Source organism: Physeter macrocephalus, chromosome 11 (assembly GCF_002837175.3).
Source record: "Physeter macrocephalus isolate SW-GA chromosome 11, ASM283717v5, whole genome shotgun sequence".
Lineage (NCBI taxonomy): Eukaryota > Metazoa > Chordata > Mammalia > Artiodactyla > Physeteridae > Physeter > Physeter macrocephalus.
In genome coordinates, this window is record NC_041224.1 from 67,516,604 (window position 1) to 67,541,391 (window position 24,788).

The 24,788-nt window shown below is 39.4% G+C and overlaps 1 protein-coding gene across 13 annotated transcripts in view; it reads left to right on the forward strand.

Annotated features, from left to right (window-relative positions):
- The window catches only part of PEAK1 (pseudopodium enriched atypical kinase 1), a 320,328-nt gene that overhangs the window by 281,483 nt on the left and 14,057 nt on the right, over window positions 1–24,788 (forward strand). For 12 of the 13 annotated variants that reach the window (XM_024128687.3, XM_055088128.1, XM_055088131.1 and 9 more), the window contains one exon: window positions 10,067–10,812. In XM_024128687.3, the coding sequence (XP_023984455.1) occupies window positions 10,067–10,812 (746 nt within the window). Of the gene's footprint in view, window positions 1–10,066; window positions 10,813–24,788 lie in introns of those variants that run through there. The other variant, XM_055088134.1, reaches the window with a different exon arrangement.

Consider the following 24,788-nt stretch of genomic DNA (forward strand, 5'->3'; position numbering starts at 1 on the left):
AGGAAGCAAAGAGGGAAGAAAAGGTCTCTTGCCTCTTCGGCAGCTCCAGACTTCTCCCGGACTCCCTCCCGGCTAGCCGTGGCGCACTAGCCCCTTCAGGCTGTTTTCACTCTCGTTCCTCTTTCTTTGTGCCTACAACCTAGCACGTTATCTAAAACACACAGAAGGTGCTGAGAACATGTTTGGATGAATGTGCCAAAAATGACTTAACATTTGACTATGTAAGTTTCAGGTTAGGGAAACTGAGCTCTCCTGAGGAAAGTTCATACAGGAAAATTACAAGTCCTAGTTTGTTCCATTTATCAGCTGGCTTTTTTTTTTCTATAATGAGACTTAATCAGGTGTTTCCTAATTAAGGAATTATGTAAGCCATACCTCAGTTTCCTTTCCACGTGAAACTGTCCACATTTCTCATCTTACTTACCTAGAGCATCTCCTTAAGGCTGCACCGGTCAAACACTGAAAGAAAACACCTGAAAGTCTTCTTTCTCCAGAACTTCCTTTGGCAATGTATTGACCATCGGTGATAAATTTTAAAGAATAGATAAACTTAAAGGAATGTCATTACATTGCCAGCCTTGATGGTTGTAATTATGGAGTAATGTCATCATAAGTGGAAGCTTTAAAAACAATCATTCTGAAGAGTATATTACCATTCATTCATTTACTCAACAAATAATTATTGAGGAATAACAATTCTATGGGCCAGACATTATGCCACACAATGCAAAGTTAACTATTTGAACCAAAGATGAAAGAATTGCACATTTTTAGATTATCTGGATGTTTTTTAAAAAAGGGAGAGTGACAGCTCTGAACATTTGTGCATTTGTTGTACTTCCTAAAAATGTAATTATCTCTATTTAAAAAGAAACTATAGACTGTGTTCCTATCTTTTAAGTTAGCTGCATTCACATTTAAAAATAGTTTCCCATGTACTGGAATTTGTTGGCAGAGTGCAATATTCAAATTACATAGATAACTTACCCCCAAATAAACAATCTCTGTTCTTGGAGAGGTTCTCATTAATGAGATCTTTAAAAATTGAGTCTGTCAGCTGCTACACCACTGACATTCTTTAAAGTGGTCCGTGTATCTCTTTATTTGAGGCTAAGCCTGAGCCTGAAGTGGTCTTAAAGCTTCGTTTTATCATTTGGCATGAACTTGATGTCCCCTGTGATTTGCCAGTTGGTGCTTACATTTAACTCTGGTGGGACCTAGTACAGTAATAATGCCCAGATAGATTAGGACCCTTCCTCCTAAGTTGCCGATGCCCACTGCCAGGGGATGATACAGTGAGTGCTGGGGGCAGCCAGGGAGAGGCCTACTTATTTGACAAGGCTGGTGCACAGTGTGCTGTGTGGCATCTATATTTATAAACTCCAGTGCATCTTTCCCAGTTTGGTGATGATCATCTCTTCTGTTGTCCTCTCCCTTCCCGTTCTCATCTGTGTTACTTGTCATGAGACCTGGGAAAAGATTAAGGATGACTATTGAAATTACAATTTAAATAGAAAAATATATTCCATTTATTTTGGCTTTAACACTTTCGTTTGTTGAGTGCCAGCTATCTCCTGGGAACCAGGCTAGGCACTGGGAATACTAGTGCTATCTTCAAGGACTTCTGCTCTTTGGGAAAGACAGCCATGGGGGCTGGACTCTTAGGAGCTCATGTGATAGTTGCTGTGATGCAGGTATTTACAGGTTCAATAAAAGCCCCTGCCTGGAGGAGTCTAGGAGAGGGTCACTAAGTTTTCAAGCTTGAAAGAAGAGTAGTTGTTTGCCAGATTGACAAGCAAGGGAGAACATTCCAGGTAGAGGGAAGAGTATGTACAAAGGCCTGAAGCTTGATAGAAAAATGAATGTTCAGTCAACTACCAGTAATTAATTAAAGGTAGCTTAAGTGCAGAGTGAAAGGGCAGAGTTAGCAAAATGGGGCAGAGTGGAAAAGCAAGGCCAGATCATAAATGGTATGTATGTATCACAATGAGTGTATCTTTTACCTATAGGAAATGGAGAGCCACTGAAGAATTTTGGATAGAGGGACATGATCAGGATTTTTTACAGATCATTCTGGAAGCTACCTACAGAATGACTGGAGGCAGGGAGACTGACCAGGAGACCATGACATTCCTGTCTTACTGGAATAAAGAGCTAATTGTACTCATTAACATACTGCTCCTGTCTAAATGGGTTATCCTTAAATGCCTTTAATCCCTAGCACCCTAAGATTGTAGTGGTTGTCAGGTCTTAAGCAAACATTTGCTGTGATTTCTCCTGAGTGTGTCTTCAAATGATAGTGCCTTCCGGTAGATGTCTATAGTGATGTAATTATTATTTTGAGTTTTTTACTGTATAATCATCTTTAAAATGTTGATCTTTAGAGATAATATTTTTCTTATTTCCTTTCTATTTATTATACCAATTGTGTAAGTTTTTAGAGCCTATATCAATAATCTTCCTTCCTGAGGAGTTTTAAACACCTTTTTGCTTCTTTGAAGTAGTGTCATTAAATTATTCCCTTTTAATCCATCTTTCATCATTTGCTTTTCAGAATGTGATATAAGGCCTTATTTGTCAGTCTGAAGACATTTTTAAGTGAAGAGAAAGTATAAAGATAAAGTTTAGAAACTCAAAAAGAAAGGAAAGTAAAGATTGAGTGTGGTTTAGTCAAATATATTTGTCCAAAAGAACTTTTTAGTCTATAGCAAGGCAAGGTTTTGAACACAATCTATGTTTCTTTCTGTTTAGAGAGCTGGCATGCCACAAAAATGTAGAGTATGTGATGTTATATCAGGCCTGCTGAAAGCTGAGCTTAGTGTCTGGTCCCGGAGGCTTGAGAAGAATGTACAGGATTAAAAGTTTAAAATAAAAACAGCTAAGATACCAAGCTTTTAAAACATTGACCCAGATGATTGGAATTCAGTTAGGAGAACTTATCCTTCTCAGAAGAAAATATTAAAAAACACAGGATGCTTTTAGACTTGGGCGAATGGCTTGACCTACTTGCATGGGCTGTAGAATGTTCATGATTTCATTTGGAACGCAAACATTTCTTATTCCCATGTGGAAATCTTAGCTCCCAGGAGGTCATATCCCACTGTTTAGGGAGAGAAACCACTATTAATTATCTTTACCTCCTTGCTGCCTTGGCTGTCCATTTTCATTTTGGAATGATGACCAACTCTGCTGACACTCTGTCCTTCAGTCTGGCAGCTGTTTCCTGCACACTTGCTGCGTGTCTCACACCATGCCAGAAGTTCTGAGGAAATGTAAAAAAAAAAAAAAAAAAAAAAACAAAAAACATACACACATTATAAAAGGCTAAAAATGCTGTCATAGAGTGAAAAGTGGTAAGAGAACACAGAGGAAGAAGGGGTGGCTCCCAGTTTGGAGGTGGGGATTAGAGAGGAGGGAGGGCTTCAGTAGAGAAAGGGTTATTTGAGCTGGGCTTAGGACGGAACACCTTTACTAAGGCAGAGATGTAAAAATAAAAACATGGAGCATATTAAAAGAACAGGAATTGAGTGATTCTTTTGGGAGGGTTGATGAGAAATAGGGTTAGGTAAGGCTGACAGCCTTGACCAACTTCCTGAGGAGTTTGGACTTTATTCGGAAGGTGGTGGAAAGCGGCATGATCAGCCCTCTTCTACCTCCTCTGATAAGCACTAAAGAGCTGCTGCTGATGATAGACCTTGTCTCATCTGTCAGTTCTGAGGTCATTTAAAAGAAAAGAAAAGCACTTTTGGAATCCTCCATTCCTTCTGTGTCCATGACTGTTTTCGTTTGTTCTGATTTAGAAAAATGGAAAGAAAATGACCTTCCCATAAAGATTCTCCTAAGGTCCACATTGGAAGGAGTGAGAATAGGTTCATGTTTTTAGTTTTTTTGTTCATTAATTCCTTTCTCCCTTCCATTTCCCCCTCAGCCAGACTCCTTGCTTTGTCCTGGGTATACAAATGAGAAAGTTCTCTGTTCTGAATGAACAAACCTATGGGGAATTCAGACAGGGACACAAGTCAAGTATTCTCAGTGCTTAGAGAGAAATGTTCACAGAATGTATCTGTGGTCCCAAGGAAGGAGAGGTCAGCTTCGCGAAATGGAGTAAGAAACATTCCTCAGAGGCAGAATGTTTAAAGATGAGAGGAGAGGGAAATCATTCCTGGAAGAGGGTCAACATGAGCACAGACACAACATGAAGTAGCCAAGAGTGCTGGAGAAACCACAGGCAGTTTGGTAGCCCCAACTTATGACACAAGGGGAAATGCTATGAGAGAAACAGAACAACCAGGGCAAGGTCATAAAAGCCTTGCTTTCTGTGCTGAAGCAAAGAAAACTCCATCCTCGGGATCGAGTCCAAATTCTCAAGGACAGAATTTTTGAAGTAGCGGAGTGCCATGATCAGCTTTGGTGTTTGAATAAAGTCTCTAATGGCCAGTGTGGTGAGGAAGGCAAAATTGGAGACTGTGGTAACAGGACACTGCCACAGTAGTCAGGACAGGAAGATAAGGTGCTGGTGCAGTTCACTACTTCTAACCTTTTCCACTGTCTGGGTCAGCAAATGGAAAATGAAGATTTGTTACAAAGCGTATTTCTGTCATCTTGTAAATAAACTGTGCTTCTGACTTCTCACATTAGCTGAGGCAAAGTAGGGCTGGGGCAGCACTGGGAGGGAGGCCTCACCATCACAGGAAGAGTTCAGTAAATGCCAAGCCCCTACATCCTTCGTATTGTTAAGAGCACAGAAAAATAGGAAGATATGACTGAAAACTGAATTTATGGTGGTTTCTAAAAATGGATTGTTGATTTGCTTTATTTAGATATAATTTACATACCATAAAATTCACCCTTTTTGAGTGTGCAATTCAATGAGTTTTAGTATATTAACAGAATTTTACAACCACTACGAGTATCTAATTCCAGAACATTTTCATCACCCCAAACAGAAACCCATTAACAATCACTCTCTGTTTCCATTCTCCCTTCCCCCGAGCCATAGCAACCACTAATCTACTGTCTGTCTCTATGAATTTGTGTATTTCTAGACATTTCATATAAGTGGAATCATATGATATGTGGTTTTTTATTACTGGCTTCTCTCACTTAGCATGATGTTTCCAAGGTTCATACAGGTTGTAGCACATATCAGTACTTCATTTCTTTTTATGGCTGAATAATATTCCGTTGTGTGGCTATGCTACACTTTGTTTATCCATTCATCATCAGTTGATGGACATTTGAGTTGTTTCCACTTTTGGGCTCTTATCTTGTACTTCTACTCAAGTGTTGCTGTGAACATTTGAGTACAAGTTTTTGTGTGAACATATGTTTTCATTTCTCTCGGATATATCCCTAGGATTAGAAATCCTGGGTCATGTGGTAACTCTGTGTTTTATTTTTTGAGTAACTACCAAAATGTTTTCCAAGGTGGTGGCACCATTTTAGATTCCCACTAGCAATGTATGAGGGTTTAAATTTCTCCATATCTTTACTAATACTTGCTCATCTATTTAATTAAAGCCAGCTTTGTGGATGTGAAGTGATGTCTCGTGGTTTTAGTTTGCATTTACCTAGTGAGAAATGCTGAGCATCTTTACATGTGCTTATTGGCCATTTGTATATCTTCTTTGGAGAAATGTCTATGCAAATCCTTTACCCACTTTTAATGGGTTATTTATATTTTCATTGTAATAGTTATTTATAAATTCTAGATACAAGTCTCTTATCAGATATATAATTTACACATATTCTCTCCCATTCTAAGGGCTGTCTTTTCACTTTCTTGAAGTTAACCTTTGAAGCACAAAAGTTTTTCATTTTTATGAATTCCAATTTATTTATTTTTTTCTCTTGTTGCTTTTCTTTTGTTGCTTTAGGTGTTATATTTAAGTAATCATTGCCTGACCCAAGGTTGAAAAAATTTATTCCTATGTTTTCTTCCAGGAGTTTTATAGATTTAGCTCTTAACATTTAGATCTTTCATACATTTTGAGTTAATTTTTGTGTATACTATGACACAGGGGTTCAACTTCATTCTTTTGCATGTGGATATCAAGTTGTCCCAGCACCATTTGTTGAAAAGACTTCTCTTTCCCCATTGAATTGTCTTGGCATCCTTGTTGAAAATCAGTTGACCATAAATATGAGTTTATTTCTGGACTCTCAATTCTATTCCATTCATCTGTATTTCTATTCTTATGCCAGTACCCCACAGTCTTGATTACTGTAGTTGTGAAGTAAGTTTTGAAGTCGGGAAATGTGGGTTCTTCAACTGTTCTGTTTTTCAAGATTTGGGCAGGGAGGCCTACTCTTGATCCTTTGTGTTTCCATATGAATTTTAGGATCATCCTGTCAATTTCTGCAAGAAGGCCAGCTGGGATTTTGATGGGGATTACATTAAATTTTTAGATCAATTTGGGGAATATTTCCATCTGAATATATTAAGTCTAATCCATGAACATAAGATGTCTTTTCATTTATTTAGATCTTTAATGTCCTTCTTCAGTGTTTGGTACTTTTCCATGTACAAGTCTTACACTTAACTTCCTAATTTTTTCCTAAATACTTTATTCTTTTTGATGATATTGTAAATGGAATTGTTTTCTTAATTTAACTTTTGGATTATTCATTGCCAGTGTATAGAAATACAATTGATTTTTTTCCCCATCTTTATTGGAGTATAATTGCTTTACAATGTTGTGTTAATTTCCACTGTACAACAAAGTGAATCTGCTATATGTATACATATCTCCCCATATCCCTCCCTCTTGAGCCTCCTTCCCGCCCTCCCTATCCCACCCCTCTAGGTCATCACAAAACATTGAGTTGATCTCCCTGTGCTATGCAAAAGCTTCCCACTAGCCATCCATTTTACATTCGGTAGTGTATATATGTCAGTGTTACTCTCTCACTTTGTCCCAGCTTCCCCTTCCCCACCTGTGTCCTCAAGTCCATTCTCTATGTCTCCGTCTTTATTCCTGCCCTGCCACTAGGTTCATCGGTAGGGTTTTTTTTGATTCCATACATATGCGTTAGCATGCACACCCTCTCCATTTATTGTTTCTAGATTTTTTGATGATGGCCATTCTGACTGGTGTGAGGTGATACCTCATTGTAGTTTTGATTTGCATTTCTCTAATGATTGAGCATCTTTTCATGTGTTTGCTGGCCATCTGTACATCTTCTTTGGAGAAATGTCTATTTAGGTTACAATTGATTTTTTATATTGATCTTATATCCTGCAATCTTGCTGAACTGGTATATTAGTTCTAATAGTTTTTTTGTGGATTCCTTAGCCTTTCCTATATACAAGATTATGTCACCTGTGAATAGAGATAATTTTACCTCTTTTCCAATCTGCATGTTTTTATTTCTTTTCCTTTCATGATTTCCCTGGCTAGATCCTCCAGTACAATGTAGACTAGAAGTGACAAGAATGGAAATCATTGTCTTGTTCCTGATCTTCGTGGGGAAAAAATCTAGTCTTTTGCCATTAAGTATGATTTAGCTCTTGGTTTTTCATAGGTGACCTTTATCAGGATGAGGATGATCCCTTCTTTTCCCAGTTTGTTCAGTGTTTTTATTATGAAAAGTATTGGATTTTCTGAAATGCCTTTTCTGCATCTGTTGAGCTGACCATGTGAGGTTTTTTCACTCTTTATTTTGTTTACATGGTGTATTACATTGATTGATTTTCAGATGTTAAACCAACCTTGCATTCCTGGGATAAATCCAAATTTGTTGTGATGTGTAATCCTTTTCATATGTTGCTGGATTCAGTTTGCTAGTATTTTGTGAGGATTTTTGTGCCTAGTAATAAGGGATATTAGTCTATAGTTTTCTTGTAATGTCTTTCTCTTGTTTTGATATATATTGATAATATTGGCCTGTCATAGGTTTCAATTTGGTAAGTGTTCCCTCCCTTTCTATTTTTTGGAAGAGTTGGTGAATGATTGGTTTTAATACTTCTTTAAATGTTTGGTAGAATTCATCAACGAAGCCATATGGTCCTGGACTTTTCTTTGTGGGGATTTTATAAATTATTAATTCAGTATCTTTACTTGTTACAGGTACCTATACAGTTTTGCCTCTTTTAGCCCTAAATATTTATTTCTTTAGTCATTCAAGAAATATTTATTGATCATCAATTATATACAGGCCCTGATTTTTGACATAGAGGGTACAGCATTAGTAAAATGAAAGCCCTGGCCCTCTTAGAGTTTAGCATTCGCATACTCTTTCTCTGTCTCATTCTCATGCTGTCTATATATATTGATATTTCTTATTTATATGTAATGTAGCTCTGTTCCTTGTAAAAGAATATTGCTACATGCCATTGATGGAGAAACGGCGTCCTTAGGTTTGCTTATAAATTGTCATAGTTTGTGTAAACTCTTGGGTGTTCTTGAAGAGAGTTGCATATGTGGGAAATGGAGTATATTGTTGTTACAATCACAGTTTATATGGTGCTTCCCCTTGGCATTGCTACAAGGACATGATTTTTAATAAAACAAGCCACCGTCTTTATTCATTATCATCCTCAAGACCATCTGATGCCTTCTGTTCTGTCTAATCATCAGTAGGAGCATAGTTTCCTAGGGCTGCTATAACAAAGTACCACAAAGTGGGTGGCTTAAAACAAGAGAAGTTTATTCTCCTGTAGTTCTGGCAGCTTGGAGGTGAATTAAGGTGTTAGCAAGGTCACATTCCCTCTCAGATTCTAGGTAGAATCCTTCTTTATTTCTTCCTAGCATCTGGTGGTGGCCGTCAATCCTTAGCATCCCTGGCTTGCAACTGCATTACTCCAGTCTCTGCCTCTGTCATCACATGGTGTTCTCCCTGTGTGTCTGTCTTTATATCACATTTTCCCCTTCTTCTAAGGACACCAGCCATATTGGATTGAGGCCTACCCTAATGACCTCATCTTAACTTGATTACCTCTACAAAGACTCTGTTTCTGAATACGGTCACATTCACAGGTACCAGAGGTTAGGACTTCAGTATATTTTGGGAGAGAGGACATAATTCCACCCATAACAGAGCATTATGCTCTAACTCTGAAATATTGAGTGGAGATTTCATTTTAATAACATTACTGATTTTAATAGCTTTTATTAAACTTTCATGGTATATTTCTCTATCTTTAAAAAAATAATGCTTCTTCCCCATTATACAATGTCCTGAAGGTGTCATTGATCACATACTTATGCGTTTTCTCTTCTTCTAAGCATAAATTCTAGAAAGGAAACAAAGATGACTGGTCCTGTAACTAGGGCTTGTTGTAAGAGAATTTCAAAAGTAGCATCTCTCAAATCACAGTTTATATGCCCCCCAAAATAAGACAGAACCATGTAAGAGTTTGTGAATGATGTTTGAAACAGCAGTTGACTGCTCATATGCATGGTTCCCCTTACCACAATCTCAGGGATCTTGTACATAGACCAGTTTAAGTGGTGCTGGAATTCATCTCTGTTGTGAAGTGAAATAACATGGTTTATGAAATTGTATTCATATGTATTGGATGGAAAATGACAAGTGCTGTATACAATACAATGTAACTTTGGAACAAAGTTAAAAGAATAGAATAGTATCTTCTGAGCACCAGTCTAGCGGTCTCATTTGCTAATCCCAATTGTTTTTAATAATGCTCCCAAGTAATTTTTTTTTATCCACAAATACTATCATCTCTTTTCTGTCACAGTACAGTTATTTGAGTGTCTGTCACTCGTTAGTACTCTAGAGTGGGGAATACAGCACTCTTGGGGCCAGGAGTGGAGAATATGAATTCCTTCTTGAAAACAAAGCCCATTGCCCTGTTCCTATGGCAAAGAAATACGGAGACATTGTTCACATTTGTTGCTTCCATCAAGTCTCGAACTCTTACCTTTAAATTTAGCTATTTGTTCTTTGTTTTCTTTTACCATTTTTGGATTAAAACATTGACTTCTTATATTCTTGTGGCCACCTCCCTTATTTCTGCTTAAGTTTCAATTATATAACAAGAATGGAAACTTTACTTAATTATTCTTATTTTTTCCCTTTCTTTCTTTATTTTAAAACAATACAGGGCAATCTAGAGCAGCCATGATACCTCCCAAGCATCCACGGCAGCCTAAGGGAGCTTTGGATGATGCCATTGCCTTTGGTGGGAAAACAGACCAAGAAGCACCTAATGCTTCTCAACCTACACCACCCCCACTGCCAAAGAAAATGATCATAAGAGCCAATACAGAGCCAATCTCCAAAGACCTCCAAAAATCCCTGGAAACTACTCTTTGTGTCATGGCTAATCCCACCTATGATATCGACCCAAACTGGGATGCCAGCAGTGCTGGCTCTTCAATCAGTTATGAACTCAAGGGACTGGACATTGAGTCTTATGACTCCTTGGAGAGACCTTTGCACAAGGAGAGACCTGTGCCCTCAGCAGCAAACAGCATCTCCAGCTTAACCACTCTCAGTATTAAGGATAGATTTTCCAATAGCACAGAGTCCCTGTCCAGCCGGCGTGGTCCCTCTTGTAGACAGGGCCGGAGTATCCAGAAGCCACAGAGGCAAGCACTTTATCGAGGACTTGAGAATCGTGAAGAAGTGGTGGGTAAAATCCGAAACCTTCATACAGATGCCTTGAAGAAACTGGCTATTAAATGTGAAGACCTTTTCATGGCTGGGCAGAAAGACCAGCTCCGTTTTGGGGTGGACAGCTGGTCAGACTTCAGGCTAACCAGTGACAAGCCATGTTGTGAGGCAGGCGATGCAGTTTACTACACAGCTTCATATGCAAAAGATCCACTTAATAACTATGCAGTCAAGGTAAGAAAATTTTATAAATCTGATTTTAATCTTCTCCAACACACTGTTATTGAGATGGGTCTGGTTTTATTTATTTTTTCTTCATTCCTCCATTCAGCAAAAACTTATTGAGCATCTACCTTACACCAGATATTGTGCTAGAAGAGAGGTTAACTTATTATCTAGAGGAGAAAACAGATATGTAAAGAGACAGACATAGCACAGTATACTGAATGCTAAGATAGAAGTAAACAGAATTCTGTGGGAGCTTAGAAGGACCTTAACCCAGACTCTCGATGCCAGAGAATTCTTCTTGAAGTAGGTGATACTTGAGCTGTGATTGTTTGCAAAGATTTCCTGTACAAATGAGGTCTGTTATGTGCCTTCCACTCTATACTTCTGTCTTTATCCTCTGGCAAATAAGAGACCCTTGTCTATCCCTGCTTTCTAACTCCTCTGCTTCCTGGATAAACATTTTTATAGAGGAAAGTAACCAATATTTGTTGATGTACCAGGAACTTTTTAGTGTTATATAATTTAATCTTCACATCGACTTCATAGGGTTAAGATCTTTTTATCCATTTGACAGATGAGGAGAATAAAGCTTAGGGTCACACAGCTAGCAATTAGTAGAGCTAGGATTTAAACACATATCTCTCTGACTCCATAGCCTACACTTTGTCTGTTATGTCACATATTAACTTCTTAAATGTATATCACCCATACCAGACAACCCACTTCTTTAAGAACGCTAAAACTCTTAAAATCAAGAATTCTTGAGCAATTACATTCACTGTAACAGTAAGCCATAGGCTTCATCAATGTAATAAATAAAGCATGGACTTTGAAGTCCAAAAGATCTGGGTTCAAATCCTGACTCTGCCACTTAGTAGCTCTGTTACAAGTTGCTATTCTAAGTCTCAGTTTCCTCAGCTTTAGAAAGGAATAATAATGGTACCCATCTTATGGGGCCGTTTGGCTAAAAGAGAACAAAATGCCCCTGATAGGTATTCACTTCTTTCACTATCCCTTAGCTTCTTCCCTAGATTATTTTAGGAGAACGGCAATCTTTTGAGCCTCAGTTTCCTCCTCTTTCAGATGTTTACAACAATGATCCATCTACTTTGTGGGATTGAGGTTAGGATCAAGTAAGATAATGCATGTGAAAGAGTTTCTAAAAACGTAAAGCTCTGTGTAAACTTAAGGTAGTGTTCTCCCTTCCCATAGTCCCTTTTTACTGATTCTGTTCACTGGTTCCAAACTAATTAACATATCTAAAGGACTTGTACGTGTTAATTTGGCTTAGAAAGACCAGATGGTGTCTTAGTAAATTAATGGATAAGGTAAACGATTGGTCTTGCCTGTCTATCAAGACAGTATATTTTTGCACCAGACCTTCAGCTGGCTGCTCCCTGCATTTGCAGCACCTAAGCCACTTCACTCTCTGGTGACACTCGCAGAGTGACCCTGTGCCCCAGCCCACACTTTTTAAATTAAACTGAGGGGTAAACTGCAGAGAGAGGATCTAGATTCGAGTTAATACATTACTGTTGGGTCTAAAAAGGCATTTTGAGATTCTGTGTAGCATTCAAGAGCTGTTATACCGGTTGGAGTTATGGGGCCTCATCTATCTTGGGCCTGTATTGCTACAAGATCGCCAATGCAAGCAAGATGAGTACCTATTTCAGAAAGGGACATTGAACTATCTGTTGTTCAAAACAACTAAGAAGTAGGGCTTGACTAACTTTATGTATTATTGCTGTGCAATCTTGTCTCTTTCCCAAATCAATGGTTTGGTATTGATTTCTTTGCTTGTAATGATGCAAAAGCAATCTTCAAAGAACAGGTGGCAAGTGGTTATATACTGAGAGTTGTTGGCAGGTTTGGGAAAGGATGTTTTGCACTAAATGGTGACTATAAATGTCTCTTTGAAGACCCTCTAGGCATTTGTAGAAGGATCCAGTTGATAGTACAACCTTAAAGGAATAAACTACTAGCACACTGTGAACCCTGCCTTTGCAGAGATAAGCAAAAAAGACCAGCAGTTGGCTCACACAAACAACTTTTTGCTGTTTGTCTTCTTAAAATATCCCTTTCCATACTAATGGAATTTAGAGTAGCTTAACAGGTATGACTGTCTTTCTCTCTCTCTTTTTTTTTTAATTGAAGTATAGTTGATTTACAATGTTGTGTTAATTTCTGCTGTACAACAAGGTGACTCAGTTATACATATATATATACATTCTTTTTTTATATTCTTTTCCATTATGATTTATCCCAGGACATTGAATATAGTCTCCTGTGCTATACAGTAGGACCTTGTTGTCATCCATTCTATATGTAATAGTTTGCATCTACTAACCCCAAACTCCCAGTCCATCCCTCCCTCCCCCTACCCACATCCCACACCCCACACCCCACACCCCCTGCCAACTCCACAACCACAGTCTGTTCTCTATGTCTGTTGAAGAGACTAAAGGGTCTTTTAAAATGTTACCAAAAGGGCTTCCCTGGTGGCGCAGTGGTTGAGAGTCCGCCTGCCGATGCAGGGGACGCGGGTTCGTGTCCCGGTCCAGGATGATCCCACATGCCGTGGAGCGGCTAGGCCTGTGAGCCATGGCCGCTGAGCCTGCGCATCCGGAAAAAAAAAAAAAAAAAAAAAAAAAAAGTTATAAAAGTAAGTTGGTGCTAGAATTTAACAATTTGAAAACCAAAGGATACTACCCCTTAAATACAAGTGCACTGCAGTGATAGAGTACCAAAATCTTAACTTTGGGTGTTGTCTTAGCCATAACAAAATACTAAGACTGGATGGCTTAAACAACATAAATTTATTTTCTCACAGTTCTGAATGCTGGCAAGTCCAAGATCAAGGTTCCGGCTGATTTAGTTTCTAGTCAGGGCTCTCTTTCTGCCTTGCAGGTGGCTGCCTTCTTCCTAAGTCCCCACATGGCTGAAGGGGTGGGGGCTGTCTAGTGTCTCTTCTTATAAGGACACTAATCCATATCAAGGCCCCACCCTTGTGATCTCATTTAACCCTAATTACCTCTTTGTAGGCCCTATCTCTAAATATAGTAACATTGGGGGTTAACATGTCAACATATGAATTGGGGGGGTTCACAATTCAGTCCATAGCATTCTGCTCCTGGTCCCCCAAAATTTATGTGCTTAACACATGCAAAATATGTTCAGTCCATCCCAACAGCCCCAAAGGTCTTAACTCATTCTAGCATCAACTCTGAAGTCTAAAGTCCAAAGACTCATCTAAATATTATCTAAATGAGATATGTGTGAAACTCAGGGTCTGTTAAATCCTGAGACAAATTTCCTTTCCAACTGTAAACCTATGAAACTAGTCAAGTTATGTGCTTCCAAAATACAGTGGCGGACAAGGATAGGATACACAATCCCATTCTAAAAAGGAGAAATCAGAAGGAAGGAAAGGATGATGGGTCCAAAGCAAGTCCGAAACCTTGCAAGGCAAATTCCATTAGATATTAAGGCTCAAGAATAATCCTCTTTGACTCAGTACTCTGCCCTCCAGGCCCACTGAGATGATAGCATCACCGCTGTGGCTCTGCTGGGCACCCTGATCATTTGGCTCTTTGTAGGGGCCCCGCCCACATGACTCTCTGCCAGGGCAGCCTACCCCTGAGGCACTGAGCAGGTTCCTCCCGGCCTTCCCAATCTGTGGGTAGGTTGAGAGTTTTCTAAATCTTCAAGCCCTGGTTCCTTTTTGCTTAACAATTCCTTCTTCAGTTCTTTCTCCCTTTGCACTTCACTATAAGCAGTCAAGAGGAAACAAGTCATTCCTTTAACCCTTTATTTAGAAGTCTCTCAGCTAAATATCCAATTTCATTGCTCACTAGTTCTACCTTCCACAAAATACTGGAACACAGTTTAGCCAGGTTCTTTGCCATTTTATTAGAAATCTCACCTTTTTTTCTATTTTCTAATAATATGTTCCTCGTTTCCGAGACCTCACCAGAATCACCCTTAATGTTCATATTTCTAGCAACAGTCTGTTCATCAGTATCTAGGCTTTTTCTATTGTGAATCTTAAAACTCTTCCAGCTTCTACCCAATTCCAAACCCACTTCTACATTTTTGGGTATCGGTTACAGCAGTGCCCCACTTCTCAGTAACAAGGTCTTAGTCTGCTTGGGCCGCCGTAACAAAATACCATAGACTGGATGGCTTTATGAACAACAGAAATTTATTTTCTCCCAGTTCTGGAGACTGGAAAGGAGGATTCTATTCCTGGCTTATAGACAGCCACCTTCTTGCTGTGTCCTTATGTCAGGGCTTGGGAGGGTGGGGGAGAGAATATGTCACATTGGGGGTTGGGGCTTTAACATATGAATCTTGGGAAGACACAGTTCAGTTCATAGCTTTATTCTGTTTTTCATTCAGTGTGATATATGAATTGTATCGGTCTTCAACTAAAAGTAGTCAGCTGACATGAGTCCAAATTCTGAATCTATCATTGTGTATTCCCAAACAAGTCATGTAATCTCTCTTGATTTTCACTGCCCTTCCTACCTTGTAAGATTGTTATATGTGTATGTGTTTATGTAGTGAAACTGCTTTTGTAAGCTATGAAGTATATATAAAATATAATAAAACTGCATTATTGTTGTTAACAATAATGGAAAATTAGTTCTCAACATTCTTTTGTCACTCACTATTATTCTTCATTAATATTAGGCACTAGCCTGAGCATATTTTGATAGGCTCTGCACTTAGATATTTTCTTTCTCATTCCTTCAAAGTCATAAACATCTTTCCTTAAAATTATGAGAGAAAACTACTAATGTTACAATCCCTCAGAATTTTAGCACTGCCAAAAATTGGAAACAAAGTGCCTGAAATTAAGGAAACAATGTAATAAATTATGGTATATCAGCCCAATGGAATGTTTGCAGCCATTAAAAATGGTCATCATGAAGACTGTATAAAATCATGGAAAACATTTTTTGTAAAATTTCACATTAAAATAGCAGAATACCAAATACTATGACCATAACTTTAAAAAAATTGACCTACAAAATGGTAATATGCAAATAATTTCTAAATTTAGAGTGCTGAGGATTATAGGCAGTTTTTATTTTGTTTAAAAATGATGTCATAATGTCTTTTCATTGAAAAAGCTAAGGAATTGGAGATTTTGGATCATTTGATACTGAACTTTAAATTTGTGCTTTAGCAGCTTATTAGCTGTGTTACCTTGGCCCAGTTACTTGCCTTTTCTAAGCCTAGTGTCTTTATCTGTAAAATGGAGAAAAAACTTCATTCTTCTTAAAGCCATTTTGAAAAATCACAAGAGTCAATATGTACATAGAGAGGTATATAGTGCTCAGAGCATCATTTGACACAAAGTAAGCATTCAGTAAATGGTAGCTATTTATTTTACCACTCTCTTCTCATGTACTTAGAAAACACCTCTATTTTCTTAAAGAATCCAGCTCTGTGAATTTTCTTCTCTGGTCGTGTTATTTATTTATTTATTTATTTATTTATTTATTTACACCAGGTCTTAGTTGTGGCAGGCGGGCTCCTTAGTTGCGGCTAGCAGACTCCTTAATTGTGGCATGCAAACTCTTAGTTGTGGCATGCATGTGGGATCTAGCTCCCTGACCAGGGTTAGAACCCAGGCCCCCTGCATTGGGAGTGCAGCATCTTATCCACTGCACCACATGTACATAACGGGCATTCAATAAATATTTCTTGACCTTTCAGCAAACATTTACTGTATAAAACATTGTGATATCTCTGTTATATCACATTTAACAGAATACAGAAATACATATGAATAAGACAAAAGCCTTGCCCTCAAATAGCATATATTCCAGTGGGAAAGACAAAGGCATAAATAACTTTTAAACAAGACATTATAATAAAGGTTCACAGTGGTGTGGAGATGTAAAGATAAATAAAGATTAATGAATGAAAGAAGTCATTGTTAACACTTACCTCAGGGCCAATAAAAAAGGGCCTCTAGTGTCCATTTCACACTATTCTTAGGGGTGAATACAGTGCATGGAGAGAATAGTGGAAAATTGAGCTATAGAAAGATTTGGGACCAAATTTAGAGGCTTTGATTGACGAGCTTAAGAGGTTAGGCTTTATTTTGTGTTTTGTGGGAAACCATTAAGGATTTTTAAACAGAAAGATGACGTAAGATTAATGATTTTGGAAGTAAACTGCAGTGGAAGAGTCCAGAAGAATCGGAAGCAGGGAAGCCAGTCATTATGCTATTGCAATTGTCCAGGTAAATAATAAAGAGATCCTGAAATAGGACCATGGAAAAGAAGGGACAAGCAGTGAAAGAGCTGAGGCAGGCCATCGACCATGGCTGGTGCATGGCTGGATGTAGGATGAGGGCACTGTGCTAAGATTTCACGGAGGAGCAACCCCAGGAGGATGGTGATGCCATTAACTGAAATATGAATCAGAAAACCCAGAAAGATGAGCTCTCTGTGGAGCATGCCCATGAGATAGCCAAGTCAAGAGAAAGCCTGTAACCAGACAAAAATGTGAGTTCGGTACTCAGAAGGGAGGTCAAGTTTACCTAGTCCTCTCATAAACTTGATTTAGTTCAAACTGTGGGAATGTATGAGATTGTAGTGGTAGAGTCTGCAAATTGGGAAAAGGCCCACACAGCTAAGTGACCTAAAGCAGGAAAATTCGGAGAGGATGTAGCAAAGAACAGGGGCCCACAGATCAGAGTCCAAGACTGCAGAAGGCTTGAGCGGAATGAGGAGAAGGCAGGAGTTGAATCTCTGGTAAACCTCAGAAAAAATACAATCTTGGTACTAGTGGAAGTGGATATCCAATGCAGTGAGTTAGTGGGAATATGGAACGGGGAGGCTGAGGAGGCAGTGAGCACAGCGTATTTTTAAGTGTTTTGGTGAAGGAAAGGCCAAATTGATTCCCAGACAATATTTAACGTTCAACTCCTGTTTCTGTGTTATTCATGTCTCCTTTTATCCCCTCGTCACCATTTGGTGAGCCACCACGCGGTAGATTGGACCATCTGTCTCTGTGGCTGCACGCTGGCTGGCCTCCAGCCCTTAACTTCCCTGCTCTAAATAAAATCCACCTTGCTTTTGCCACCTTTCAAAGAATCTGGGTAGCCACTGACCAAACATGTAGTCTTCAAAGTACACTCATCAACTACAGAAGGGCGGGCCTTCATCATTCTACACAGGAAGAAACTGAGAACAGAGAGGAACAATTATTTTTGCATATCGTCATTAGCTTTATGGCAGGCTGCCTCCTTATTCCTACGTGGAACTTGTCCTGTTACATCATACCTGAGTCAATAGATTGACCCTGCTGTGTCTCAGTGTTATCCCTGAACGGACAAATGACAGCCTTTTGCCTAGAAGCAAGGTGGACAGTTGGTAAAATTATGGCTCAGTGTCAGTGCGACATTCTTTTTTCACTGTTGTCATGAGATCATTTTATAGCAAATGCTGCTATGTGAGACCACATGAGAAATTGATGAAATTACCTCGAGGAAGGTGATGAAAATCTTTTATAAGCAAAAAGTATAAATTTCTGACTTATTTTTCCAGTAGTTCCAACTCTGTGGTACTAGGTATCTTCTCTTTTTAAAGTAGTCCTGGGGGCTTCCCTGGTGGCACAGCGGTTGAGAGTCCGCCTGCCGATGCAGGGGACACGGGTTCGTGCCCCGGTTCGGGAAGATCCCACATGCCGCGGAGCGGCTAGGCCCGTGAGCCATGGCCGCTGAGCCTGCGCGTCCGGAGCCTGTGCTCCGTAACGGGAGAGGCCACAACAGTGAGAGGCCCGTGTACTGCAAAAAAAAAAAAAAAAAAAGTAGTCCTGGTCTTTGTTCTCAGGGATAGAGCACACAAAGCTCAGTGAAGATGTACACTTTCCTATTACAGCACTGGAGCAGCTTCTTTTCTTCCAGCTATGTCAAGAATCTTGTTAAAAGCTTGTAATAAAGTAGAGGTGAACTGTGGAGACCAGCATCTTTTATTGCATTTTGACTCTGGAGTCTCCGTTGATCTTATTTGGGTGGATGCTGAGAAAGCAAGACACTAAATGAAAAAGCATTAATAGGAATAACTGTGATTGGTAGGAATTTACAACTAGTTCAGACTGTAGGATCAGGCAATTAATTACTGGCTTAGTGACAAGGAAAAAGCTATAGAGGAAACCACTTTCATTATCATAATTCAACACAAATATGCCCAGCGTTAGAACTTCACAGAAAGTGATTGATCAGCAGCCAGCTCTACAGACTCATAGCCATCCTAGGTCAGTGTCCACTTTATTTCAGAGCTGAATGGATACAGAAGTGCCTTAAAGTCTCAACTGGAAATTGATTTAGAAAGGAGAAGTTTGGAGTACTCATGTAAACCTAGAATCAAAATGAATTGTCTAGTAGGAAAAGAGAGCCATAGCTTTAATTAATGAGGTGAGAGGACATAGATGGGAATTATAAATTGGGATTCAAATTAAGTGAATTCCTAATCTGGGCCCTCAGCAGGTTATTGAACTGTGCTGTGCCTCAGTTTCTCTAGTGTGATCATCCTAGGTGTCATTTTGTCAGCCTAAATTACTGGCTCGGAAACAGGTGATTACAGGTGATTTTCTTTTGATCCATATGCTGAGTGGGAGCATAAAAAGATTTGATGAGTACAAATCACAAATAAAATAGTAAAATCTTATACAGTTGCCTTCTTGAATTTCTCTTCTAGACTCCGAAATGTTTTTTGGGCATGTGAATATTTTTGCAGCAATTCAAGCTGTAAAATACCTGGCCTACCTGACAGGTCTCATAGCAGATTCCTAAAGCATGGAGTTCTGAGTACTTGGGGCCCAGACAGCATTTATATATTAAACACTTAATCCATTTTGAATATATTTGTAAAAGCACTGAGTGTGTATAGGTCTTAGCTGTGTAGCAGCAAGTAAAGCAGTACTCCTCCTGGGCAGATCAAGGAATTGAGGTCAGCCAGTGATCAGCCTGTATTCTTAGAGTGAGGTTGTACCAAATAATGGATATCAATTTAGAATTTGCCACTTTTCATTCTATACTCTTTCCTGTATGGAGTTGTGCTTTTGGGTAATGTGACATAATACCACAGATGGTATAGTGTGTGTGTGATCGTCAGTGTTTCTCATTTTTGTCCCTCTACCATTCATTCCCTACAATATCCATCTCACTTAAGGTTCACTGAGGAACTGTAAAGTGCATAGTGTGAGCTGGAAATGAGAATCCCTGCTGATAAAGTGAAAGTCAGCTGAAGGCATACTAGGCCGACTGGGCCCATAATAGAAAAATAAAAGCTAATGTAGAATATTTTTGAAGAGTCCTGTATTTTGTAATTATTGCTTTCTTTGGGGAAAAGAGAAAATTGAATGGAATGATGAAGAACAGTGTCGTTTTGTGTGGTTTTGTGCAATACAAAACCCCTGAGCCTCCAAGGCAGCAGACAGTCCTCATTGTTCAGATTTTACTCATTTGTGTAGTCAGGTCATGAGTGTTTATTATCCAGATTTGTCAGCCATTGCCCCCTCCCCATCACCTTGCCAACTTCCATGTGTTTAATAAAAGCTATGCATATATTCTAGCTGTTCTGAGTAAATAAGCCTTATGGCTACACCAGGTCAGATGTCACCTTTCTTAGTATTTGTGCAGACATACTGAGAATGCACTAGGTGCCTTGCTCTGTGCTGGAACCCAAAGATACAAATATCTGCTCTTAAGACAGACACACAAAAAAATGTGATAGCTGTAATAATAGAGACATGTACATGAGATGCAGGTGAAACAGAAAGGAGGTTTAAGGTATATAGCACTTTCTCTCCTTGACACACATGATGCATGTGATGACTTTGAAAAACATAAGTGGGAATCCCTCAGGCATATGAGGGGAGAAGAGGAGCCTAAATCAGAGAGAATACCTGGAGGGTAGGAGTAGGGCTCTGGCTGCATGTAGTTCAGTGTGGCAAAAGTAGAAGAGGGGTGAGAAATAAGACTAGAAAGAGAGGCCAGGCCAGGACTTTATCCTGTGAAGATAATGAGGAACCACGAGGAAGTTTATCCAATTTTTTTTTTTTTTCCCTTGAAAGGCAGATCTGGTGACCACGTAGAAGGTGTATTTGAGGGGAATCACATGAGAGGCAGGGAGACCAGTTGGAAATCTTTTGTAGTAGACCAGCAAATGATAGTGGTAGCCACAGAGATGGAGAAAAGAGGATGATTTGAAAGTTATATGGGAACAAAATCAGTAGAAGTTGGTAATTAACTAGATGCAGGGAATGAAGATGGAAGAGAAATCCAGAGTGAACTTCATATCTCATCTAGATGTTGGGACAGATAACAGAGCCATTCACCAATAGAGGGCGTACTGGAAGAACAGGGCATTTGGTGGGGAAAAGTTCAGGTTTGGTTATGTTAAGTTTAAGGCATCCATCTATAGGATGGGACATACATGGAGAGAAATCAAGTAGGCCGTTGTATAGGTAAGTCTGAAGCTCAGAGATAAGTTTGGATTGCACATGTAGATGTGGAAGCCAGCAGTATATCAAGATGGCTGAAGCCATGAGCTTACTGAAGGGAGTATGTCAATGAGAAAAGAGGATAGAGAGCAGACCCCTCAAACACCAGCATTTCAGGAAGCCTTTGGGAGGAAGGTAGAGTAAGTAAGAACAGATAATACCACTCCCCATTCAACAACTGATTTATTCCATAGCCATCCTGTTTTGCCAAATGTCCACCTTTTTCCCCCACCTCCCTACTTTGTTGCCTTAAACTGAATATCTATTCCACTCCCCAATACTGAAAGGGCAGCAAGATGTACACCCTCTTTACAGGTCCCAGGCATCGTGGGCATTCTGAAAGGGTCAGTAGCATTAGACACATAATGCTGTCTTCTCCTTCCCAGCTGCTTTTAATGAGGCCTTACAGTCAAAGCCCCCCATGGTCTACTTTTTTAAAGTTAGCTATCTAGGTTGAGATTATTATAACAAACATAAATGCTTTATAATGGCAAATTTGCCTCAAAGATATGCAGAGTAGTTGCCATGAGCAACACAGAAAATGAGCTCCTGCACTGAAATGAATGTTTGGAATTAAACTTCTCAGGTTGTGTGTGAGGATCCATTGTCAGCTCTGTTTCCCCACTAAGATCAGGCTTGTGTTAAGTGTTCTATATTTTGACCTGGGCCTAAGAAGGTCTCAGGAGAGATTAATTTGGCTCTGATTCTGGAAGAATTATTTTCCCCACTTTCCAACAGATGATTTAACAGTGGTTAAGGAGTCCCCCATCCCACTGTATTTAGGGGCTCTGGCCAGATTGCTTCAGGATGCTGTGTTCCACAGATAGCAAGCTTGAGGAGCTGTCGGATACTTGTTTGAATGCACAATTGATAGGAATCAATATTTCTCCTTCCCCTTCTCTGTTCTCACTCATCTTTATTAACTCAGACAAGCACTCAGTTTCCCTCAAACCTCTGTTTTTGTGACAGTGTATTGTCCACATTGGTGGGTGTGGAACTACCAGCTGGCTGACTGTCCCTTTTGATGTTCTTCTGGCTTCCTCTGGAGAAGTAGCTCCAGAAGGTGTGCCTTGTGAGTGGGCAGAGAGGCAAGAGTCACTGTGCCCAGGATGGGCGTCCCTTCCTGCTTGTTCTCCTCACACGAAGTGTTCCCTTTTCATGAATTAGGCATTGCCACCTTCACAGAACCAAGAACTTGTCCACAAAGAGGACCTATGGCATATTTTACAAGATTCAACCTTCACCAGCCTGGTTTTGTTCTCTTGCTGAAGTTTCCATGCAAACGACTCCAGGATCTTGATGTTGCAGCTCCCTCTAGTGTCACTGTGGCTCAGGCTCTCCTAGGGCTTTTCTTCCCATTCAGAAAATGTACACAGTACAGTCTGTCAAAATTGGCAGCATTTTAAATAGGCTTTCCCATACATAGTCAAAACAAATATGAGATGATTTTTCTCCCATTACAAAAGGGACTCTTACATGAAGATATGGGACCATTCCAGCTCCAGTTTTGTTCCTATTTCAAAATTTTGTGAAGCCTAGGAGTCCTGTGGAAATCATTCTTCTTGAGGAGTGGATCTTTCAGTTCAAGCCAGCTACGCTTTGTAAGGAAGGAGTATGAATTCCTTTCAAGAAAAGTAAATAAAAATAGGAGGCCAAGAAGAAGTTACTTTGATCTCTGCTAGAGAAAATACTGGGTAAGGGAAGAAGGAAAAAAACAACCAGCTGGAAGAACCCTGTCCATTTGTTCTGGAAAGAGTGGCTCGTTTTCTGAAATGACTTTTGGACTAGAAATTTATCATCTGAAGTCAGGTCATTTTGAGTTGTTTTTTTTTAAACTAAAGGAGTCAAGTTATTAATATTTGAAAAATGGCTACTATGTGGTACATAGAATAGCATAATACTCCTACCTAAATTAACATCATCGCAGGCTCCATAATAAAGATTTATGAGATACTCATCATATGAGAAATCCTATTATGGAAATCTCCATAGGTCTGTGTTTTGGCTGTAACTGTTCTCATGGTTATGAGCCAATCAAAAGTCCTGGTATTTTGTTTTCCTCTTCCACACTCCAGTCTTCTCCCTTTCTCCTTACAACTAGAGTGACCCATTATTCTCCAGCCTGTCTACATATTATAAGATGAAGAGATAAGGAAGTGCTAGCTCCTCAGCTTGGCTACTTATTAGGCAGACCATTTTCCTTCAGAGCATCCAAAATGACTGGACAATTTATCATTTCTTCTTTGTAAATCACTTTGAACTTTTATCTCAAGTTGATCTGTGAAGCTAAACATAAATTCTTGTTGTAGGATCCATGCTCTTATCTACTCACAAAGCTCTAGGATATCTTGTATAAATGTGTGTGTGTGTAGATAAAATTAGAATAGTAATAACAATTAGAGTATCATCTCTGCTTCTAATGCCAAACCACAAGGTGGCAAGTTTTTTTCAGTGCAACTTGGCATAGTGAAAACTACAGTTGGGCCAAACAGTTCTCTCTCTCTTAGCCTTAGGTTGGCCCGTCTTAGATCAGAACATGCTATTGATCTTGCCTTGTTTGTCAGGGCTGACCTGGCATGGAGGTGTGAAACTTTTTTTTTTTTTTAAACATCTTTATTGGAGTATAATTGCTTTACAATGGTGTGTTAGTTTCTGCTTTACAACAAAGTGAATCAGTTATACATATACATATGTTCCCATATCTCTTCCCTCTTGCGTCTCCCTCCCTCCCACCCTCTCCCTCCCTCCCACCGTCCCTATCCCACCCCTCTCGTGGTCACAAAGCACAGAGGTGATCTCCCTGTGCTATGCGGCAGCTTCCCACTAGCTATCTAATTTACATTTGGTAGTGCATATATGTCCCTGCCACTCTCTCACTTCGTCACAGCTTACCCTTCCCCCTCCCCATGTCCTCAAGTCCATGCTCTAGTAGGTCTGTGTTTTATTCCTGTCCTACCACTAATCTCTTCATGACATTTTTTTTTCTTAGATTCCATATATATGTGTTAGCATACGGTATTTGTTTTTCTCCTTCTGACTTACTTCACTCTGTATGACAGACTCCAGGTCTATCCACCTCATTACAAATAACTCAGTTTCATTTCTTTTTATGGCTGAGTAATATTCCATTGTATATATGTGCCACATCTTCTTTATCCATTCATCTGTTGATGGACACTTAGGTTGCTTCCATGTCCTGGCTATTGTAAATAGAGCTGCAATGAACATTTTGGTACATGACTCTTTTTGGTTTTCTCAGGGTATATGCCCAGGAATGGGATTGCGGGGTCGTATGGTAGATCTATTTGTAGTTTTTTAAGGAACCTCCATACTGTTCTCCATAGTGGCTGTATCAATTTACATTCCCACCAACGGTGCAGGCAAGAGGGTTCCGTTTTCTCCACACCCTCTCTAGCATTTATTGTTTGTAGATTGAAAAAGTTATTTTTTAAAGCGTA